This window comes from Nanorana parkeri, unplaced genomic scaffold (genome assembly GCF_000935625.1).
Source record: "Nanorana parkeri isolate BGI_ZX_2015 unplaced genomic scaffold, ASM93562v1 scaffold174, whole genome shotgun sequence".
Lineage (NCBI taxonomy): Eukaryota > Metazoa > Chordata > Amphibia > Anura > Dicroglossidae > Nanorana > Nanorana parkeri.
In genome coordinates this window covers 2,750,948-2,769,505 of record NW_017306442.1, presented here as the reverse complement: position 1 = coordinate 2,769,505, position 18,558 = coordinate 2,750,948, and the positions used below count along the sequence as shown (strand labels likewise).

Genomic DNA, 18,558 nt, shown 5'->3' with positions numbered 1-18,558 from the left:
TCCAGGGAAAAAAAGTATACCAGCCCAGTTCAAAATTGTTGTTCTTCCTGTCAATTTTACAATATGAAGAGCACCTCACAGAATAAACATGCTGACAAGGTAAAAGCATTACATGTACACCAGAGAGTGAAAAGTTAAGAAGGTCTTTCGGTATGCAGTTAATATCCAAGTGCCCTCTTATGACTGTGGCCAGTTCATTTTGCAGCTACTTGTAGGTTTGTTTGATGCCACAAGCATTATACAACTTTCCATGAGATTGTCCTATCTAGTTCTGCTTGGTAATGGTGCAAGCAGTGGGCACCAGCTTTTTTATTTAAAAAAGCGGTATACAGTGGCATGACGAGAAGTAATGACTACAAAAAGAAGTAACCCAAAGCAGCCCAAAAAAATCCCTTTACTGTAGTCGAAAAAGCAAAAGGTCAACCCTAATGTGGTTTACTGTACAGTTTTCATAGTCCTATTATAAATAACCTGCAAGTGCTTCTTATTATTTCCCTTTCTATGTAGGATGCTCTGTTAACATTTGATCTTTCGAATGTGATATTTCTCTTGAGTAAATGCATTGACTGTAAATAGCTTATCGTTTTCTTTTTTCTCCCAGTTTAGAGAGAAGATATCATCATGGTTCCATGTGGACCAGCTTTGTCATTAGCGCGATGTTTACTTCGCAGGAAAATTGTAACATTGGACAGTCTTGAGGATTCCAAACTATGTCGCTGCCTTTCTACTGTGGACCTGATTGCCCTGGGAGTTGGAAGCACTCTCGGTGCTGGAGTCTATGTTCTCGCTGGAGAAGTTGCCAAGTCAAACTCTGGTCCCAGCATTGTGGTTTCCTTCCTCATTGCTGCACTGGCTTCTGTAATGGCAGGTCTCTGTTATGCTGAATTTGGAGCACGTGTGCCAAAGACTGGCTCTGCATACCTTTATACATATGTCACTGTGGGGGAACTCTGGGCTTTTATTACTGGCTGGAATCTAATTTTATCTTATGTTATCGGTAAGCCTTTTTAATTATTATGTATGAGAAGTCTTTACTGCTTTTTTGTTTAGGTTGACCTTAGAAAACATATCCTACCCTAAGTAAACAGGAAAAAATGGCGTCTTTACAAGCCCTAGCCTGCAAAAAACATGTTCATAAAAAATCTGATGCTTAATGGCTGTTGGATATGCAACTGAAATAACATTCTGCCATGTATTTTTTGAAATGTAGGAAACCCTTTTATATTTTATAGGAATATATGATATTTTTGGAAACTATTCAGTGTACTAAACTGCTCTTACGATGACTAATTCTTAATGTTTTTTGTTTTAAAAAACAAAGGTATTTCATGATATTATGGGTTAATTATTATTGTTCATTGTAATCATTAGATTATTTCCTTTTCATTGTTGTGTGTGTAAAGACCAACAAGAAGGGCAGTTGTCCTTAGTAACATTTGATTGATTGGCCTAGATACCTTATGTTCTTCTGTGCTCACTTTGAGACAATTTTGTTCTTCATATTGCTAACCTGTGGCAGCACTGTTATTTCCTTATCAGAAACCTGTAAAATGAGAAAAATCAATGTTTATTACTAAGAGGAGTGCTAATTTGAAATCCTTTGCTAATTCTGATTAATTATTGAAATACATTCTAGGCCCCTTTTTCTCTTTGCTGTTTATGTATTAGTCATTATAAAGCAGTGTCTTTTTTTCACAAACTCTTGTGTTGGATACACTGTGTGTAGGAAGCCAATTTGTGGACATATCTGCCAATATGACTCACTGTTGCAGCCAGTACATTTACTACTATGGAAAGCAAGGAGGAATATTGTGCCAAAACTACTATGTTCTAATTTCCCATAGTAATCACAGTAGTTGCTTTCCACAACACCCAACAGCCATGACAACACATGCATTTACTAGTAGCCCTTAAAGAGGACCTAAACCTGGGAAGCTGTGCCCAAAAAGGGCAAACAGTGGGCAAAGGACTAGTCAACAGTAATACCTTGTGTCTGTCTGCAGCTCATCTTTCCCAATTACCATGCCCTTTTCTGCTCTGTGTGAAGGCAGCCATCTTGGTAGAAACAGGGCTTTGCTTCCTCACATTGGAGCTGATTCCCTACCCCTTCCCTGAGGACTGGGGATCTGATGACTGGTGAAGGAATATTTAGGGAGCAGCAAGAGAGGATTAGAAATGACAGATCTACAGGATAAGTGAAGCAAATGGCAGGGAGATCCTTGCACTGTAGTACTTCAGGTACTGCTTCCTCTCCAGCAGAACAGTAGTAATATCACTAAACCTCACTCCAAATTTTGAGGTGTGACCAATTACTTTTGCCCATCATTGTATATGTTTGTGCAGCCATAAAGGAGGAGAAGCCAGTGGGACTTTAGCAGAGGTGTCTGTTTGCTTTACTTTTCATAGAAAGTTTCCTGCTGGCCACCTCAAGCAAATATTCTCTATTGTCTAAAGCTACCTTTTACAGTGTGTTTTTGCTAACGAAGATTAGAAACCCAGTCACTGATTGTGAAGAACTGTTTAAACATGGCAATAATGTGCAAAACACAAATCTATAGCCATAATGTTAACCCTTTCCAGCTAACAACTTTGCCTATACATTTAATAATCTGATTATCCATGCATGTTGGATTATCATACAAAATGTCTTATCTGCATGAACATCAACAGTAATAGTAAGTATACATATTATTTTACGGGTTACTATGCGCATTAGGGGTGTGTGCTTGTTTACTGCATGGAGGTTGTTTTATTGCTGTATTTTATCCTTCGAAGTCTGTGTACCATCTAATATAAGAAAATAAATTGCAGTCCCAAGACTTGATTGGAGATTTCTAAACATTCCCCCTTTTTTGCAGGCACTTCAAGTGTAGCAAGAGCATGGAGTGGTACATTTGATGAACTTCTGGGGAAGCAGATTGGCCATTTTTTTAGAACCTATTTTAGGATGAATTCCCCTGGCCTGGCCGAATACCCTGATTTTTTTGCAGTTTGCCTTATTTTGCTTTTGTCAGGTAAGAACATAACAAAATGTAGGCTTTCTTTGCCTCCTTTGCAAAGTATAGTCACACGGTTGGAAGCGCTGTTCTTGGCACTTCCACAACCACTTTTAGACTTTTGAAGGTTATCTGATCCCCTCTTGAACTTCTTGGTAATGAAAACATAAACCTTCCACTGATGCATGAGCTTATCACTCCTGATCATTTAGCATCTTGTTACTTTTTCAGGTTATTGGTTGGGTATGTCTTTGCTGTCTTCATAATTTTGTTACACACACACACAAAGCATTAAGTCACAATTGATAGTCTTAGTGTCACATTCGTATCTTGAAACGAATGTGTTAGCAGATTTTGTTAGCAGATTCCTTGTCGGTACGTGTGCTTGCAGAAGAACCTGATTGGTGCTAGTGCTTACCCTTCCTCTGACATCTGCTGTACAGAGGTTTACAGGTGGCTGATATCAAGGGAGAGTCAAACACTAGAGTCATTTAAAAAAGTGCAACAAATGATGTTTTCATATCAATATGGAGTCCTCTTTAAAAGCAGGCTAAGCATGCATTTCTACTGCTGATAAATAATCTGAGACCATGTTTGTTATTGCAGCAGCTGAGAGATGTTTGTTTCAAAAGATTTTATTAGAACTGAGTAACATGAAAATAATTGAAATAACAACATCTTGCATTCCAAAATTCAGAATTTACAGGTTGTAAGGCTGACACACATGTGTCTATATAATATGACTTACATATAGTAAGAATACATAGATTAGTGGTTTTATGAAATGCTTTATTAACTCAAAGTATATTCAGTCTTCGCTTTGCGCAGGTTTTGGTAACCAGAGCTATGGGCCGAGATTAATGCTCTGTTGCTGTGGGTGTGGACTGTGGATGAATCTCACTTTGCTTACAGGACCAAGGCATTTTAAAATGCAGCACAACAGAGCTTTATAGTAAAGTTTAAAACCTTGTTACTCTTCATGGTTGTTCACATCCTGTTCTAAAACCACATGATCAGTCCTGACAGTTATATTAGTTTTATAGTTATCCAAGAATCACAGACTTAAGCTGAAAAAGTAGGCTATCCTGACAGAGGTCCTCATTATCTTTAAAAACTTAATATCTCAAACACAATCATGCTTCTCATTATCAGGAGATTAAGACATTTTCAGACCATGTGAATTAACTTTAAAAGATCATGTGCTACAAATGTTCTTCAGATTTAAATTTTGTATAAATTTCAGATTTAAAAAAAATTATATAGCACTTGTTTATTCTTAAAGTCTCTCCAATAACCCTTTATTTTACATGTCTGGAAAAGTAAATAACAGAATCTGGCTTTCAGTTTTAAATGGCGTACTTTAAATGCTGCTTTAATTGAAATGAATCTGTGGTCAGGCTATGGGCAGCCAAAGAATTACATTGCATACTAAGAATTACAATATAGTTTTTTTTTAAAAACAAAAAACTCCAAATGAGCAGGCACTGTGGAGTAGTTGGGGCTGAAGCTTTACAACCAGAGCAAATTGAAATCAAGTCTCTCTCCCAGACTGCCCTGCAAACCTTACTCTGTCCCCCTCCTATCTATGACCCTGCAGCTGTCACATGAGTATGCTGGTCAGCGTCGGCTGTATGTTTTCAGGGTTGCCATGATGCAGCAAATGGTTCTCTTAGAGAAATTAATAACTCCTGTGCTTTAAAACACCACAATACAGATGCAGGACCTGTGTCGATGAGCTTTTGTTGGCAAATACATTGGGGTGCCATTCAACCACTGATCATGGGTTAACAACATGGACTGTAGTAATGTACAGTACCCTAAAACTTGGGTTACTGCAATGCATCAGTGCGATTAGGGTCTAAGGATTCACTTTTTACCTTCTAAATATCCTTTTCTATTGTCTAGGCTTGTTGTCTTTTGGGGTGAAAGAATCTGCCTGGGTGAACAAGGTGTTCACAGCTGTCAATGTACTTGTCCTTTTATTTGTGATGATTGCGGGGTTTGTGAAAGGAGATCTCCAGAACTGGAAGATATCAGAGTCATTTCTCCAGAATATCTCTGCTCCACCAGGGTAAGACACACTGTCATTAAATGGCCTCATTTTGTGGTGGAACTGTAATTATGAACACTTTTTTTTTTATAGTTCCTGTAATGACTACTGATAGAAATGTTACTGGCTTGTGAGGCTGCTCCATCATTGATACAGCACAGTGAGTGTTGTATTCAGGGTTACAGATGAGGTTTTGCCTGTCTGCAGGCACATATACATACAACATACACTAACACTTAAACTAAGATCACAAATACATTTCAACAGCTTAGCATAGTCAGAATTATGATAAATAGATGAATGGATATGATGCCTTGAATTTATTCCTCATTGCACATTTTCATTTGTATTTAAAGTTTTTTAAAGACCATATTGTTTGGTAATGTCTGCTATTGAAACAGAAATAGTGATTATGAGATAAATATATACTGATTATAGCTTGAGCATTTTCTGTGGTGATAAAAATAAAATCCCTGAATAATCTTTTATAATTGTATGCATCTTTTTTCAATCAGCAATTATGTGTCATATGAAAATGTGACAAGTATACACGGGGTCGGAGGCTTCATGCCATATGGAATGACAGGGATGCTGGCTGGTGCTGCTACTTGCTTCTACGCTTTCGTTGGATTTGACTGCATTGCAACAACCGGTGAGAACTAGTGGGCACACAGCCTTTAAATAGACCCCGAGGTCTTGATAGGCCAGTACAACCAAGCTAGCTAGAATGTCAGCACAGCCATAATTAAATTACTGATCGTCTTAGCAGGATCTTTCTGCCAGCAGAAAATGGTCAGTAAAGTTCTTGCATTTACATGCATATAGATGTATAAACATTTGTACAGTGTTCATACACATTACATTTTTCATCCATGCTTTTCCAATAAATGCACATTTTCCGATCTTTATGCAGCAGTGTGAATGAGTCTATAGAAAACAATACGCTTGCATTAAAATGTAAAAAAAAAAAACAATCTACTGATAAAAACACAGTTTTTTATGGCCCTGTGTATAAGCCCCAAAAGTTGGAATACAAATTAATGAAAAGAAAGGAATCTTACAAATATATGGCTTGTGATTGTACAATTTTCATATGTCCTGTCCCCCCCCCCCCCCCCCTAAAAATATTGATTTGATAAACATTTGCGCAAATATAATGCAACATAAAAAAATGCAGCTGCCATTTTTTTTATTCTACAAGGCCTCAGCTTTCACAAAATATATACTTGTTTGAGGGTTTAAAGTAATTTTCTATCCAAAAATTCAGATTTTAGCATGTGTGTGCAGAAGTGTTAAAACATCCATGTTCCTTAACCTAAAACATGGCTAAAACAGTCTGGTCATGAAGGAGTTAAATACCATGCTTGGGGGATGCCCTGAAGCTGCATGTGAAGATGCATAACTGTATGTAAAATACCAGGCCAAAAGTACTGCAAAAGTAAAAAAAAAAAAGGGGGGGCGGCCACCTAAAAATTCATACCAGGATACCTTATCCAGGCATGCTGGCCAGGAAAGAGGGGTCAGCAAGTGTGCATGTGCCCCCCCCCCCAAACCATACCAGGCCACATGCCCTCAACATTGTGAGGGTACCTTGCAGGGGGGCTAATGCAAAGCTTTCTCTCACTGCTAGGCACCTTGTCCTCAAGTTGAAGGGGACAAGGGCCTTATCCTCACATTCCTGGCCTGGTGGTAGTGGGGGTCTGTGTGTGTGTGTGTGGGGGGGGGGGATTGGTATCTAGAAGCCCCCTTTACAAAATCCCCCCAGATATCTGCACCTATGTGAATGAGCACAAAAGCACAAAGCATACTTTGTTACTCCAATCATAAAAAAAATCAATAAAACAAAAACACAACGTTGCAAACGTCCTTTTAGTTAAAAAAATAAACAATGTCCCAGAATGTAAATCCAGTGTCAATGACAATGAACGGAACCGCAATGATCCATGGACCTGAAGACCTGCAGTAGTGATACTGCCACTAAATTAATTACTTCTGGCTGCAGCAGCCAGAGCTTGGGGTGGAGAGATCGGCCAAATCTGACCATTTTGTTTTACCCGCTTAGCGAACTGTGAGCAAGCTGTGTTCAGGCCGAATCTCATCCCTACTAAAGAACAATTACCCTATGTGAAATGGATGAGTAGAGGGAGAGGTGTTCTGTAGTCCTGTCCTAGGCTAGTGTGACAACACTGCTCCTCCATTGATACAGCACAGATAGTGTGCAATGCCATCCAAAAACCAGAAGTGTGTTATTAACGGGTTGTATATGGTTGAATAAAGAGTTAATGGTAGGACGGGGTGCATGAAGTGAATATAATATTATGATTGCTTTGCAATAGAAGTCAAAATGCAGATAAAGATACTATGCCTGTAGTTCGAATTTCCTTTTTGAAACAATGATTAAGGAGTCTTTCTCAATCTGCGCTTTGACCTGTTTACTTGCAGGGGAGGAAGTGCGCAATCCACAGAAGGCAATACCCATTGGAATTGTGACCTCCCTGCTGGTGTGCTTTATGGCGTATTTCGGAGTGTCAGCGGCTTTGACCCTAATGATGCCATATTACTTGTTAGACGAGAAGAGCCCACTGCCTGTTGCATTTGAGTATGTTGGCTGGGGTCCTGCTAAATATGTTGTGGCTGTTGGTTCTCTTTGTGCTCTCTCAACCAGGTAAATACCTAACTTCCTCCCTCTAAAATGTGGAGAAGACTGTTTCAAAACTCATTGAGGGGAATTTATCAAAACTGGGGCAGATAAAAACTGGAGCAGCTGTGCATGACAACCAATAAGCTTTTCTCTTTCATTTTCAAATCTTAACTGAACAAACTGAAGAGAGAAGCTGATTGGTTGCCTTTGGCAACTGCTCTAGATTTTGTCTGCTCCAGTTTTGATAAATTCCTTCCATTGTGTTGAAAAGAGTGCTTTGTGCTGAGTAGGACACATTTTATAGAGAGTGGATTTCTCTAGATCTTACCACAATTGTGATTCTTGTGAAATTTATTGAAATATAATTACAGCCTGATTCTCCCACCTAGAGCTGTTTTAACCAATAACTGTGCATTTATTTTTTAATAGTGAATCCTGTGAGCTTATGTACCCACAAAAAAATATTCTGCAATAGCTATTTACTTAAAATTAACCCTATTCTTTCCTATCAGCTCATACACAAATTTGTTGTAGAATTAGAATTTTTTAAAGAACACTTCCTCCTAGAATGTTATTGTACCCAGAGTCCAACCCATTTCTCTAGCTATGTCCTAAGCCACCATGCTGGCACTTGGTGCTGGCCTTTGCTTTATTTTGCCTGGAAGCCATGCTAGTAAGCATCAGACTTATTGTTGTCATTAATGGGCAGTTCATTTCTGAAGAACTACAGAGTGGGAGATATTTGGCCATCCTGATAAGCTAAGACCCTTCTCAGTACTCAATACGCAAGACTTTAATCAGGCCCCCAACTAGTGGGAAATCTCCCTGCACAGTAATGAACACCTCTGGCCACCAGCAGCATGTGTTCTCATCTCCAGTTAGTTTAATAATGTCCCCATTATCACAACTGATGTCTTAAAGGGCATTTCTTGTAATTATAATGCTATTCTATTTATACTTGTTTAGTAAGGCCCAGTTCTTGCATTATTGGAACAGTCAAATGCATATTGAACTGCACACAATGTGCATGATGAGATTTGTGCCATTATAATCAATTGCACAGTTTACATCTCTGCACTTTTTCATACATTTCCAGTGACACTAACTATGGGAGCACAGATCCAGTCATGCATTGTGCATGCTGTTTATTACATACATTTCAATACATCAAAATTTCAAGCGGATGGGATTCAATGTTGTGCCATGAGCAAAGATAAGCTACAATGTGCAATAACCCATGGCAACCAATCAGAAATCACCACTAATTTATATGTGCTGACATCAGATTAGTCGCCGGATATCATCATTGTTCTTTGTATTTTCTCATGAAAGGACAAAAACGGAAACTGGTTATTAGAATTTGCATAAAACATTTTATAATGTATGCAGATTATTTAAATGCTTGAGTTCAAATTCATTTGAACTAGGTTTCCACCTTTGGCTGTCAAGGGAAAATATAGTATATTTTCAATGAACACATATTTTGAGTTGTTAATGCACTGTATATTTTTAGTATAGTTTTATTTATGTGATGCATTTTTACAAGGTTACTCTAATATTTTTGTTCTGGTACTAAATGCAACATTTGTAAATAATCCACTAGAGGGAACTCTCAGTGGCTCAGTGTGGTCACTCTGTCTCCCTTGCTCACCAACTGTTAAAATTACAGCCACATAAAGAGTGCACCATATGCAATTGGTTGGCAGACTCATACACTTACATTGTAAAAAGGAACAGTAAAGTACAGCTGTGTAGCAGTGAGAAGCAGGAACCAGAAGTTGCATATGTAATGGGCAGATATGGCTGCCCCTACATTCATAGTTAATTACTATATATATATAGATATATATAGATATATGTATGTATGTATGTATTTAACTGTATATTTAGCGGTTTGCCTCCGGTCAGCTATAAATGTGTAAATATAATGCCAATTGGTTTTTAAATTGTTCAGATTGAAGGCCACAATCTCTCCAAAATTTCAGCCACTAATACGACAGCTGAAGAGTTTTTTTGAGCCCTTCATTCAATTTCAGACACAATTTTCAATTGTGGGCTTCCTTGCCTGGCTCCGCTTCATGGGCCTGCTGAAGCTTAGTGCAGTGGTGGGGATATGTGCACCTGGCATGAACCAAAACACAAAAAGAATATGCTTATGTAATAAAAAAGCACTTACAAAGAGTCAGCATTCTGCATTCATTACAGGGAACTGAATTATGGTTTTCAGCATATGTGTTTCTGCTATGGGGCTCTATACTTTTCTTGCTCTGGACTATGGAATTCTCAACCTCTACTTTCAACTACCCCTTACAGCTTATATCTGAAAGATTTTTTTTAACATTGTGTACAAGGCATTTTATTTAGATGAATGACTTCAGATGTATAAAATAAATAATTAAAGCCTAAGTGCATACCCCCCAGTGGTGTATACAGTATACAGCAACCCTGATCTCCTTCCCTGTCCCTTTGTCCATAGACACTTATTTTTCATTATCATTTTAGTTGGCTGTTTGCCTGTCATCACCTTTAAAATGGAAAAAAAAATGGGAAGGACTTGCTCAACTATCTGATTTGATTAAATAATCAAATTTGTTCACCTAGGAAACTTACAAATATTTTTAAGGGGGGGTACTTGAAAGTAGAGTTAAGAAACCCAGGTCTAAATAATCACAATGATATTTATGCTTGCCTTATAATTATGTAAAAGTTAATAAACTTGGAGAAAAACTCAGAGCTTCACTGTGTGACTGTTAACATAATATCGAGCACAGCTTAACAGACACAGATAGAGCATTCCTAGTCTCTGTTTGTTACCAAGGATATGTCCTAAGGAGACAGCTGAGAATTTTGCTCATCTCAAACTGATTAAACAGCTATCCAGTATTTAATGTTTGTTGATGACAATATATCTTACATTTATTACAAGTCCAGTGCATCCAAAACTGAATATGTTGAGTTGAACTTACATGCTGACTTCTTACTTTTTTTAGGGACTCCATCAGTGGCAACTTCCAATCTATGGAGACCCATTTCTCTTGCTAGAAAAATAAGTAGTAGGCATTGGTAAAGAGAAACTGATAACTTCTAGAAGTAGATATACCGATATACCGTAGGTGTTGGTTGGAGGAGCCACAGCATGCCGCTGGGAAACAGGAAATTGACATTTCCATAATTGTTGTTCAGAAGTAATGTCTGAAGGATTGTCATCAGCAGGCAATTTCTCCTTACTAGTGCTCCTAATGGTGGCTCCTAATAACCCCTTTATTTAAAGTTTTAGCAACAGAATCTAACTGTGAAACTAAGGCACCCACAGTAGTTCAAGGAACATGGGTGTGTGGGTGCAGGGATCTCAGTTTTGGGTAGACTGACACTTTATGGCTTGAAATCTGCTAAAACTTGGTAAAAAAGGATGCAGGAATGCTCTGTATATAAAGTGACACCTGCTGGGATTAAGATGGGTGAAAGCTAACATCTTCTGATGTTCTAGGGGGCTACTGGCTCCATTAATTCTCTATAATCTCAAGGCTTTGTATACTGTGGTGGTGGCAAGTTAACTGTAATTTTCAATTAATTCCTGTCTCAGTCTTGCATGACCAGTGTTTGCCTTGTCGCATGTGTTTGATCCTTATTCAGTCTGCTCGGATCCATTTTTCCAATGCCCCGTGTAATCTATGCTATGGCGGAGGATGGCTTGCTTTTCAAAACACTAGCTCAGATCAGTCCCAGGACGAAGACCCCTGTAATTGCCACCCTGTCGTCTGGTGCAGTGGCAGGTGAGATCGCTCAGGAGTAAACTTTTATAACGGCACAAAAAAAGAGGAAACCTTTTTTAACTATGAAAATTGATGACAAAATTAAATTTTACTTGTTATGTTTGTTTCAGCTTCTCAAAGCTCTGAACTTTTCCTACACATTCTGTGCTTAAATCCATTTTACATTCTGAATTTATTTTTGAACTTTCCTCCATCATTTTTTGAGATGTACCCTTGAGGACCACATTAAGCACCATCATCCTTTTATAAGTGATTGTTTTAGTTGTGGCTGCATGCTGGTGGGCTAAATCATCTACTGCTTCATTTATTTCTGGGATGGGATCTCCCTGCCAAATTTCACAATTCTGCACCCCTTCTGCAGCTACTTTTAAGCTAAGCAAGTAAAATAAATTATTAAATGGAAAATCCATCAACCATAGTGCCATGCTTTTTAAAAAGCCTCTGTAAAGGAGTGGAGAAGGAACTATGGCAGATACAATTCCCTTCAGTGTTCCTGAGATATTAGAAGCTGGGTGATTCCACATGTATATGTCTACACAACAATGCAGTTCTAGTTTTGAGTGGGTGTGGCCTTTAAGTAATAACCTATAATGACCCATTTAGGTTCCTGTGGTGCCAAGGGTACAGGAGTTACTTAACAAGTCTTGTTTCATTCCATTTTGGGCTTGCTTACAGTACACCCTTGTAGTTCTATAGTGCTAAAGGCAGATTTTCAACATCCATCATTTTTCTATTCTAGCCTGCTGGGCTCTATGTTTCCTCTTCCCCGAATTCTGTTTGCCATGGCAAGAGACGGTTTACTATTTAGATTTCTTTCCACCGTGAGTGAACGGCAGTCGCCAGTTGCTGCCACGTTGACTGCAGGTGTGATCTCTGGTAAGATGTGATAAAAACAGGACTTCTTGGATCGGGCTTGAAAGGTTTGCATGCAAGTTAATTTATGGAACCAGCCTGTAGCTTTCTGTGCATGTAAGTCTTGGGTGAGCTATTTCCTTATTTAAAAATTCAGACTTAATTGTACATGATTGTTGGGTAAATTAATTATTATTAAAATCTTGTTAGTCTTTTTTTTTAACTACTTCTTAAACAAAGGTATGTGTGCATGTATTATATTTTATAGCAAACTATATAGTTATATCCAATAAGTTATGGAAGACATTCAAAGTGTACATGTTGCTTATAACATATATTAGTTCTTTGGACTGAATCAGTATGACTATGAACCATGTCATATTGATTCACATATGAATTCATGCCATTAAGCTGTTGACAGTGATGTTAATAAATGTTAAATAGACTGATTTCTACTTTGGAAATGTCCAATCTATATGAGTGGCATGTACACTTAAATAAATATATTATCTACAAGCTTGTGGACTTTAGCAAATTTGTGGCCATCATATACTTGTGTCCTCAACTTCTATCTCTTTACTTGCCAGCAATACAATGTAGTATATATACAGAAATCAGGAAACATACTAATGCTATATTATTTCATGCAAATGCCAGTGATGAATGCTTAGGATAGTGAGCTCTGGTTTGCTAGTATTTCAGGCTATTCACTTTGTTACATACCTTCCTGCTTTTCAAAATGAAAACCCAGGACATTTTAAACCACACTCTAGTCCTTTGAAACTCTGCTTCCTATCTTGTTGTATTAGAACAAAGTACTTGTATTTTTTGTAAGCCCCCTTAAGCTCTAGGAGAGAAAATCAGAATTGATAAGAGATCTGTCTTAATGGAAACAGGAACAATTCCAAAAGTATATTTCAGTTTAATAGTAGGGGCATTTTTTTTAGTAACTAAAGTCAAGTGTTTGCAAATTAACACTAACATACTTTTTTTTTAGAATTGATAAGTTCCATTGTCTTCACTGTTCCTGCATCTCCTAGAAAAAATAAAAAAATAAATAAAAAAAAAAGGTATTAGCTATGTCTGTTGATGCAAACTTTCATATAAGACCTGCAAGTCAAACCTCAATTTAGTATTGTCTTACTGTTTAATACTCTTAATAAATACCTAAAATATGCAAATAACCTGAGATATTCTACAAGAGATGGCGAGTGAGCACATTAGTGTATGTATATAGACATATTGTAGCCTCACAACTGGTATGTAACACAATTATAGTCTGTAGAAAGTCACATTTCTACTATCTGTCTCTGAGCATACCTCAAGAATTCTATTTTACACATTCATCCCAGACCAATATAACTTTTTGGACATATCTGTTTTATACCTAATAAGTCAACTGTTTTCTGTTTTTGGCTGTTTTGTATAGCTGGCAAAACAGTCCGAGGTTCAGGAGATTGTCGGCAGCCTAGACTTGAAAGAGGACAGAGTAAATGATGTTACTTGCTACAGATTTGTACTTGGTGCTTTTTCATGTAAAATGTTCATCATGGTTTACTATACATACAACTAAATTAACTATTCCCATACTTTGCCCTATGACATTAATCTGATAGCCCATCCTGCATCTAAAGTCACCAAATGTGCTTTATTTTCTCTATGCTGGAATAATTTGAAAAGGTGCTTATTATAATGTTACAAAATTAAGTTGAAATCATCATTAGTTATAAAAAAAAAAAAAAAACCTGATGACCATTTTGCAGATTTCTGTGTTTTTTTCATACATGTACAATATGGTGTTGCATGCAAGACTTGTTTTAGAATTGGTAAAATATTTTTGCATGTTTTTGTTAGTATATTTATTATAAAGTATATAAAACCTTTTGTATAATCTGTTATTGTGCATGCAAACTCAAAACATGACAGGGGGAATACCACTAAGTGTGTCTGCTTCCGAGGTTTGAAAATAATTTGTACTATTTAATGAAATAATATGATGCTGACTTAATAACCCCAACTGTTTTGGTGTATTAGGGGGGGCGGGGGGCTTAGTTCTTTTTAAACGATACCTGACTTACCATGACTACCTTTGTAATGTGTAATGACTCGCCACCCGGCTTCCTTATACCGGAAGTGCTAGTATCGGGATAGGCATCGAGAGCATTACTCAGTATCAGCACCGATACTGATACTAGTATCGGCATCTGTGCATCCCTACCCATGATCCTCTAGTTGTGACTATATGTTTAGATCCATTATCACCATGTCTCCCACTGTGCATTTAGTTAATCTTTTAGTCTGATAAATACTTTTTTAACCCATAAAAGGCTTTTCAGCTATTCGATATTCTACCACATCATTAATTTAATAGAAAGATGGATGAGAGGCCAGTAGATGTCACTACATGCATTAAGCATGAATCTTTTTCACTTTAAGTTTCAGATTGTACAAATTAATTCTGCAGTTATTACTTTTGGCCCAAGAAGCAAATTTAATGTGTGAATTGGGCATCATTACAGTAATTCTCCTGACCTTTAAGGCCGGTACTGATCTAAGTATGTCTTGATGTCATGTTTCCTGTGGGTTATAAGTTTTTGAAGGATCATGAAAAAATATGATCTAAATCAGTATAAATAGAATGATCATATCAAGTTATTTCCAGTCCTAGTTTCTAATGTAAATGGTTCTAGTCACATTCTAAATGCTAAAATGCTTCACTTCCTCTCTTTTTTAGCCATAATGGCGTTTCTGTTCGACCTGAAAGCTTTGGTTGACATGATGTCCATCGGAACACTCCTTGCCTATTCTCTTGTGGCAGCCTGTGTCCTCATTCTTCGGTACAGTAATTACAATTTAATTTATTTAATTTTCCCTTAGAGCAAGGAAGGTAGGAGAGTATGTTCTTTGTCTTTATAGTACTACTTACTAGTTCTTCTGCCTATTCCCTATCCTTTAGTGATTTAACCAGTGTTTCTGCTGATTGCTTATCTTTCACAGTATAAACAAAAGGAATCAAAACGTGTTCTAACAAAATAATGGAAAATACAGCATTGCCTTTTTCAAGCTGATGACATTTAGGTATCACATAAAACCAAAAAAGTATAGTGGGTAGAACCATGCAAACCATTTCATTGTGAACCAGAATCCAGCTGTGCATTACATCCAAAACTCCTGTTTCATCGCACACATACAAATTAAGAAACAGCCTCCGGTAGTATGTTACTGAATCTAAGGGTTGTACACACAGTATATTTGCATTTAGATCGTGGACTTGTTTTGTACTAATAGTTGCTCACTCATCAAGCTTACTTGATAAGTAATTTGTATTGTGGCTTTGGCAAAGTTGTGGATCCCAAAGAGTGGTGCTGTGTGGATAGGACATAGCTTTCCTAGCAGAGGTTATATCAGAAGTTTATGGCACAGATACTGCCTAAAAATAGATTTGGGCAGGTATCCATAACACGATGGATTAGAGCATATTCTCATGTAGTCCACTTCTGACAAGGCACACTCTGACTACACCCTACGTCTATTGATCAACTCTGCACATGGTTATCATACTCCTATGACCCCTCTGTTGTCAGCCATTGTAGATAATAGGCACAATCACAATAATGTTGTGGCTGAAAGCCTATGATATGATGTGTATATGATGTGACAGCAATCGAGTCAATAAACCGTTTTTGACTTGAAATTCTATTGGAGTGCGAGTGACTTTATACATATACTTATCTTGGATTGCAGAGGCATCTGCAGTCACTTTGGCACCCACCCGACTTATTATTCGGTCAGGAGTGCGATGGGTTCACTGGATTGTGGCTGAAAGCCTGACACAATATGTGTTGGATACTACATAAGATGGATGATGGCTGCCAGGAAGGAAGCAAGATATTCTTCACATGGCTCACTCTTTGCCTGAGATATACGCAATGCTATATTTCCTGATATATATAAGTAACGCAATACTATACCTCCTGATATGGATAAGTAACACAGTGTGATACCTCCTTCTGATATATATGCTTACACCTGTTTTTGAGAAAATAATTCTCAAAATACTGACAACCTGGCCACTGTTATTGAGGAAGTCAATATAGTCATGTGCTGAAACTTTGCTCTGACAGGAAATAGTTTAATGAAGTTAAAGTCCAGTTCAAATTTCTTTTGTGGGTTTTGAATTCCCTATACTCCCTAATGGATGATGGACTGTAACAAGAGTGAAGAAAAAATCAACATAATAAGTAGATCCAGAGATAAAGGCCGTTTATGTGCAAATCTTGTCTCTTCCTGTAAAATAAAACTTGGCCCCACAAATCCTGTCTGACGAAAACTACCGAAGTCAGTATAGAGAGGGAAGGAGCCGGTCAAGATTGTGTGGTTTTATCTGCCTTCATCTCTGGATCTACTGCACAAACTGTTAACTTTCAGGCTCTCTTTCTCAGGGAGGGAGAGAAGAAGAGTCACTCTTCTGATCATTCAGTTAATCTGAGCTTGAGCTATTGTGCTCTATAAACAAAAGTGTTTTTTACATAGCAGTTAAGAAGAGAGAGGTAAACTTGCAGAAAAGTCTAGCCAGGTTGAAAAGCAGCTTGAAAATCCACATTTTTGCTCAACATGTAAATATGAGATGGTAATTTGCAATATTTCATATTTACCGGACTAGAGTAAAAAACTGTATTTTATTTATTTGTGAGCAAAAAATAATAAGCAAAAAAAAAATATTTTTAACTACTATACTTTAGTATATATTATAAGAAATGTTGTATGCTATTCATTGGTGGTGTACTGTCACTGTAAAGGAAACATTTACATCAGCTTTTCCAGTTCCCATGTGTCACCTTTCATTTGGACCCTTCAGTGTGTCCAATCTCTGTCCTTTCTATTCCCCTTTGTACATTCCAAATTTAAATGTATCCTTAGTTGCCCTTGCAGCTGTGCAGAGCATACAGCAAAGTATATCTACCACAGTAACAATAGTGTTAAATGATTGTGTAATTGGCTGACGTGATAAAATCTTTCTTATTTTATAGGTTTGTTGTCGAAATACAAACAGTTTTTTAAAGAGTCTTTTATGTATTTTTTTTACATTTGTGAGTATAGATTTTGTAGTTCGCACCTTAATACAATTTATTGCAATAAGGTCTCATTTTCTTGCGGGGCATCTATGGTATGCTTTAGCTATGTACAGAGGAATGTAAAATATACTGTATGATATATTTAAAAGTAATCAGCATTTTATTTATTTTTTTATACTTTTACGATCACTTTTTTGTACTTTAGTAAACAGACTAAATCTAATAAAGTAAACAACCCGATGATCTCAGCCTTGGGCGAGATTAGTCCCAGGGGACTAAAGGGTGGAGATCGGGATGGAAGCTAACTATTGTTTTCTACTGCATCTTTACATTCTAAATCAGCAAATACAGATTTTAGTTTAGCTGAATATACAAACTATATATTATTGTTCTTTATTATTGTCGCAGTCCGAGAACTAGCCCTGCTCCTTGATGCAGCTGCTTTCCCTGAGATGGACTGAGACTGTGGATGCAGTTGAGGTGAGGCAGAGATGCCACTTAGACTACAGGTGTAGTTAAGGTGCAGCGGAGGCTGGGATGCAGTGAAGTCTGTGGATGTTGCAGAAATGCAGCAGGGCTGTGGGTTCACAGGAGATTTGGCAGGGTCTGATGATGTTGCAGAGATGCAGCACAATCTGTATATGGTGCAGCAGAGATGCGGCAGAGTCTGCAGAAATTGCAAAGGTAATTCAGCTGCAAAAGGCTGCAGCAGGGACTGCGGGTGCAGGTGTGCAAGCTGCAGGGGTCTGGCAGAGACAAAAGGCTTTGGTAGGCTTATAAACTTGAGTTTATAAGCAATATAAACTCAAGTTTAAATAAATAATTAAGTCACGTGGCACGTCACATAAAACCTACAAGTGCCCACAGCTGAGGAGATAGAGGAGGCGCTGGAGCAGGGACGGTAAGTGACCGTGACAAACATGTACTAAGCCAGGGGTCAAAATTTCAAGTCCTGAGCTACTAGCCCTGCTTTAAGAGTTCAGGGGTGTGGAATTCCTATCGCCCGACGCCCGGGGCAGGCAGTTTCGGGCGCCGGGCAAGTAGTTTTTTAATACATTCAGCCCTGCTCCGGACAAGCAGAGCTGAATGTACAGTGGGAGCCGCCGCTCGTTTTCATACAAGTGATCTAATCAGATCACTTGTATGAAGCGAGAATCGGCGATCCTGTGCG

The 18,558-nt window shown here is 37.8% G+C and overlaps 1 protein-coding gene across 2 annotated transcripts in view; it reads left to right on the top strand.

The window, feature by feature from the left end:
* Positions 1 to 608: 608 nt before the first annotated feature.
* SLC7A2 (solute carrier family 7 member 2) overlaps positions 609 to 18,558 on the top strand; it is a 30,067-nt gene continuing 12,117 nt past the window's right edge. Inside the window, exons 1-7 of one of the 2 annotated variants that reach the window (XM_018554810.1) lie at positions 609 to 997; positions 2,859 to 3,014; positions 4,902 to 5,067; positions 5,562 to 5,698; positions 7,489 to 7,711; positions 12,200 to 12,336; positions 15,047 to 15,149. In XM_018554810.1, the coding sequence (XP_018410312.1) occupies positions 622 to 997; positions 2,859 to 3,014; positions 4,902 to 5,067; positions 5,562 to 5,698; positions 7,489 to 7,711; positions 12,200 to 12,336; positions 15,047 to 15,149 (1,298 nt within the window). In that variant the 5' untranslated portion in view covers positions 609 to 621. Of the gene's footprint in view, positions 998 to 2,858; positions 3,015 to 4,901; positions 5,068 to 5,561; positions 5,699 to 7,488; positions 7,712 to 11,320; positions 11,461 to 12,199; positions 12,337 to 15,046; positions 15,150 to 18,558 lie in introns of both variants that reach the window. The other variant, XM_018554809.1, reaches the window with a different exon arrangement.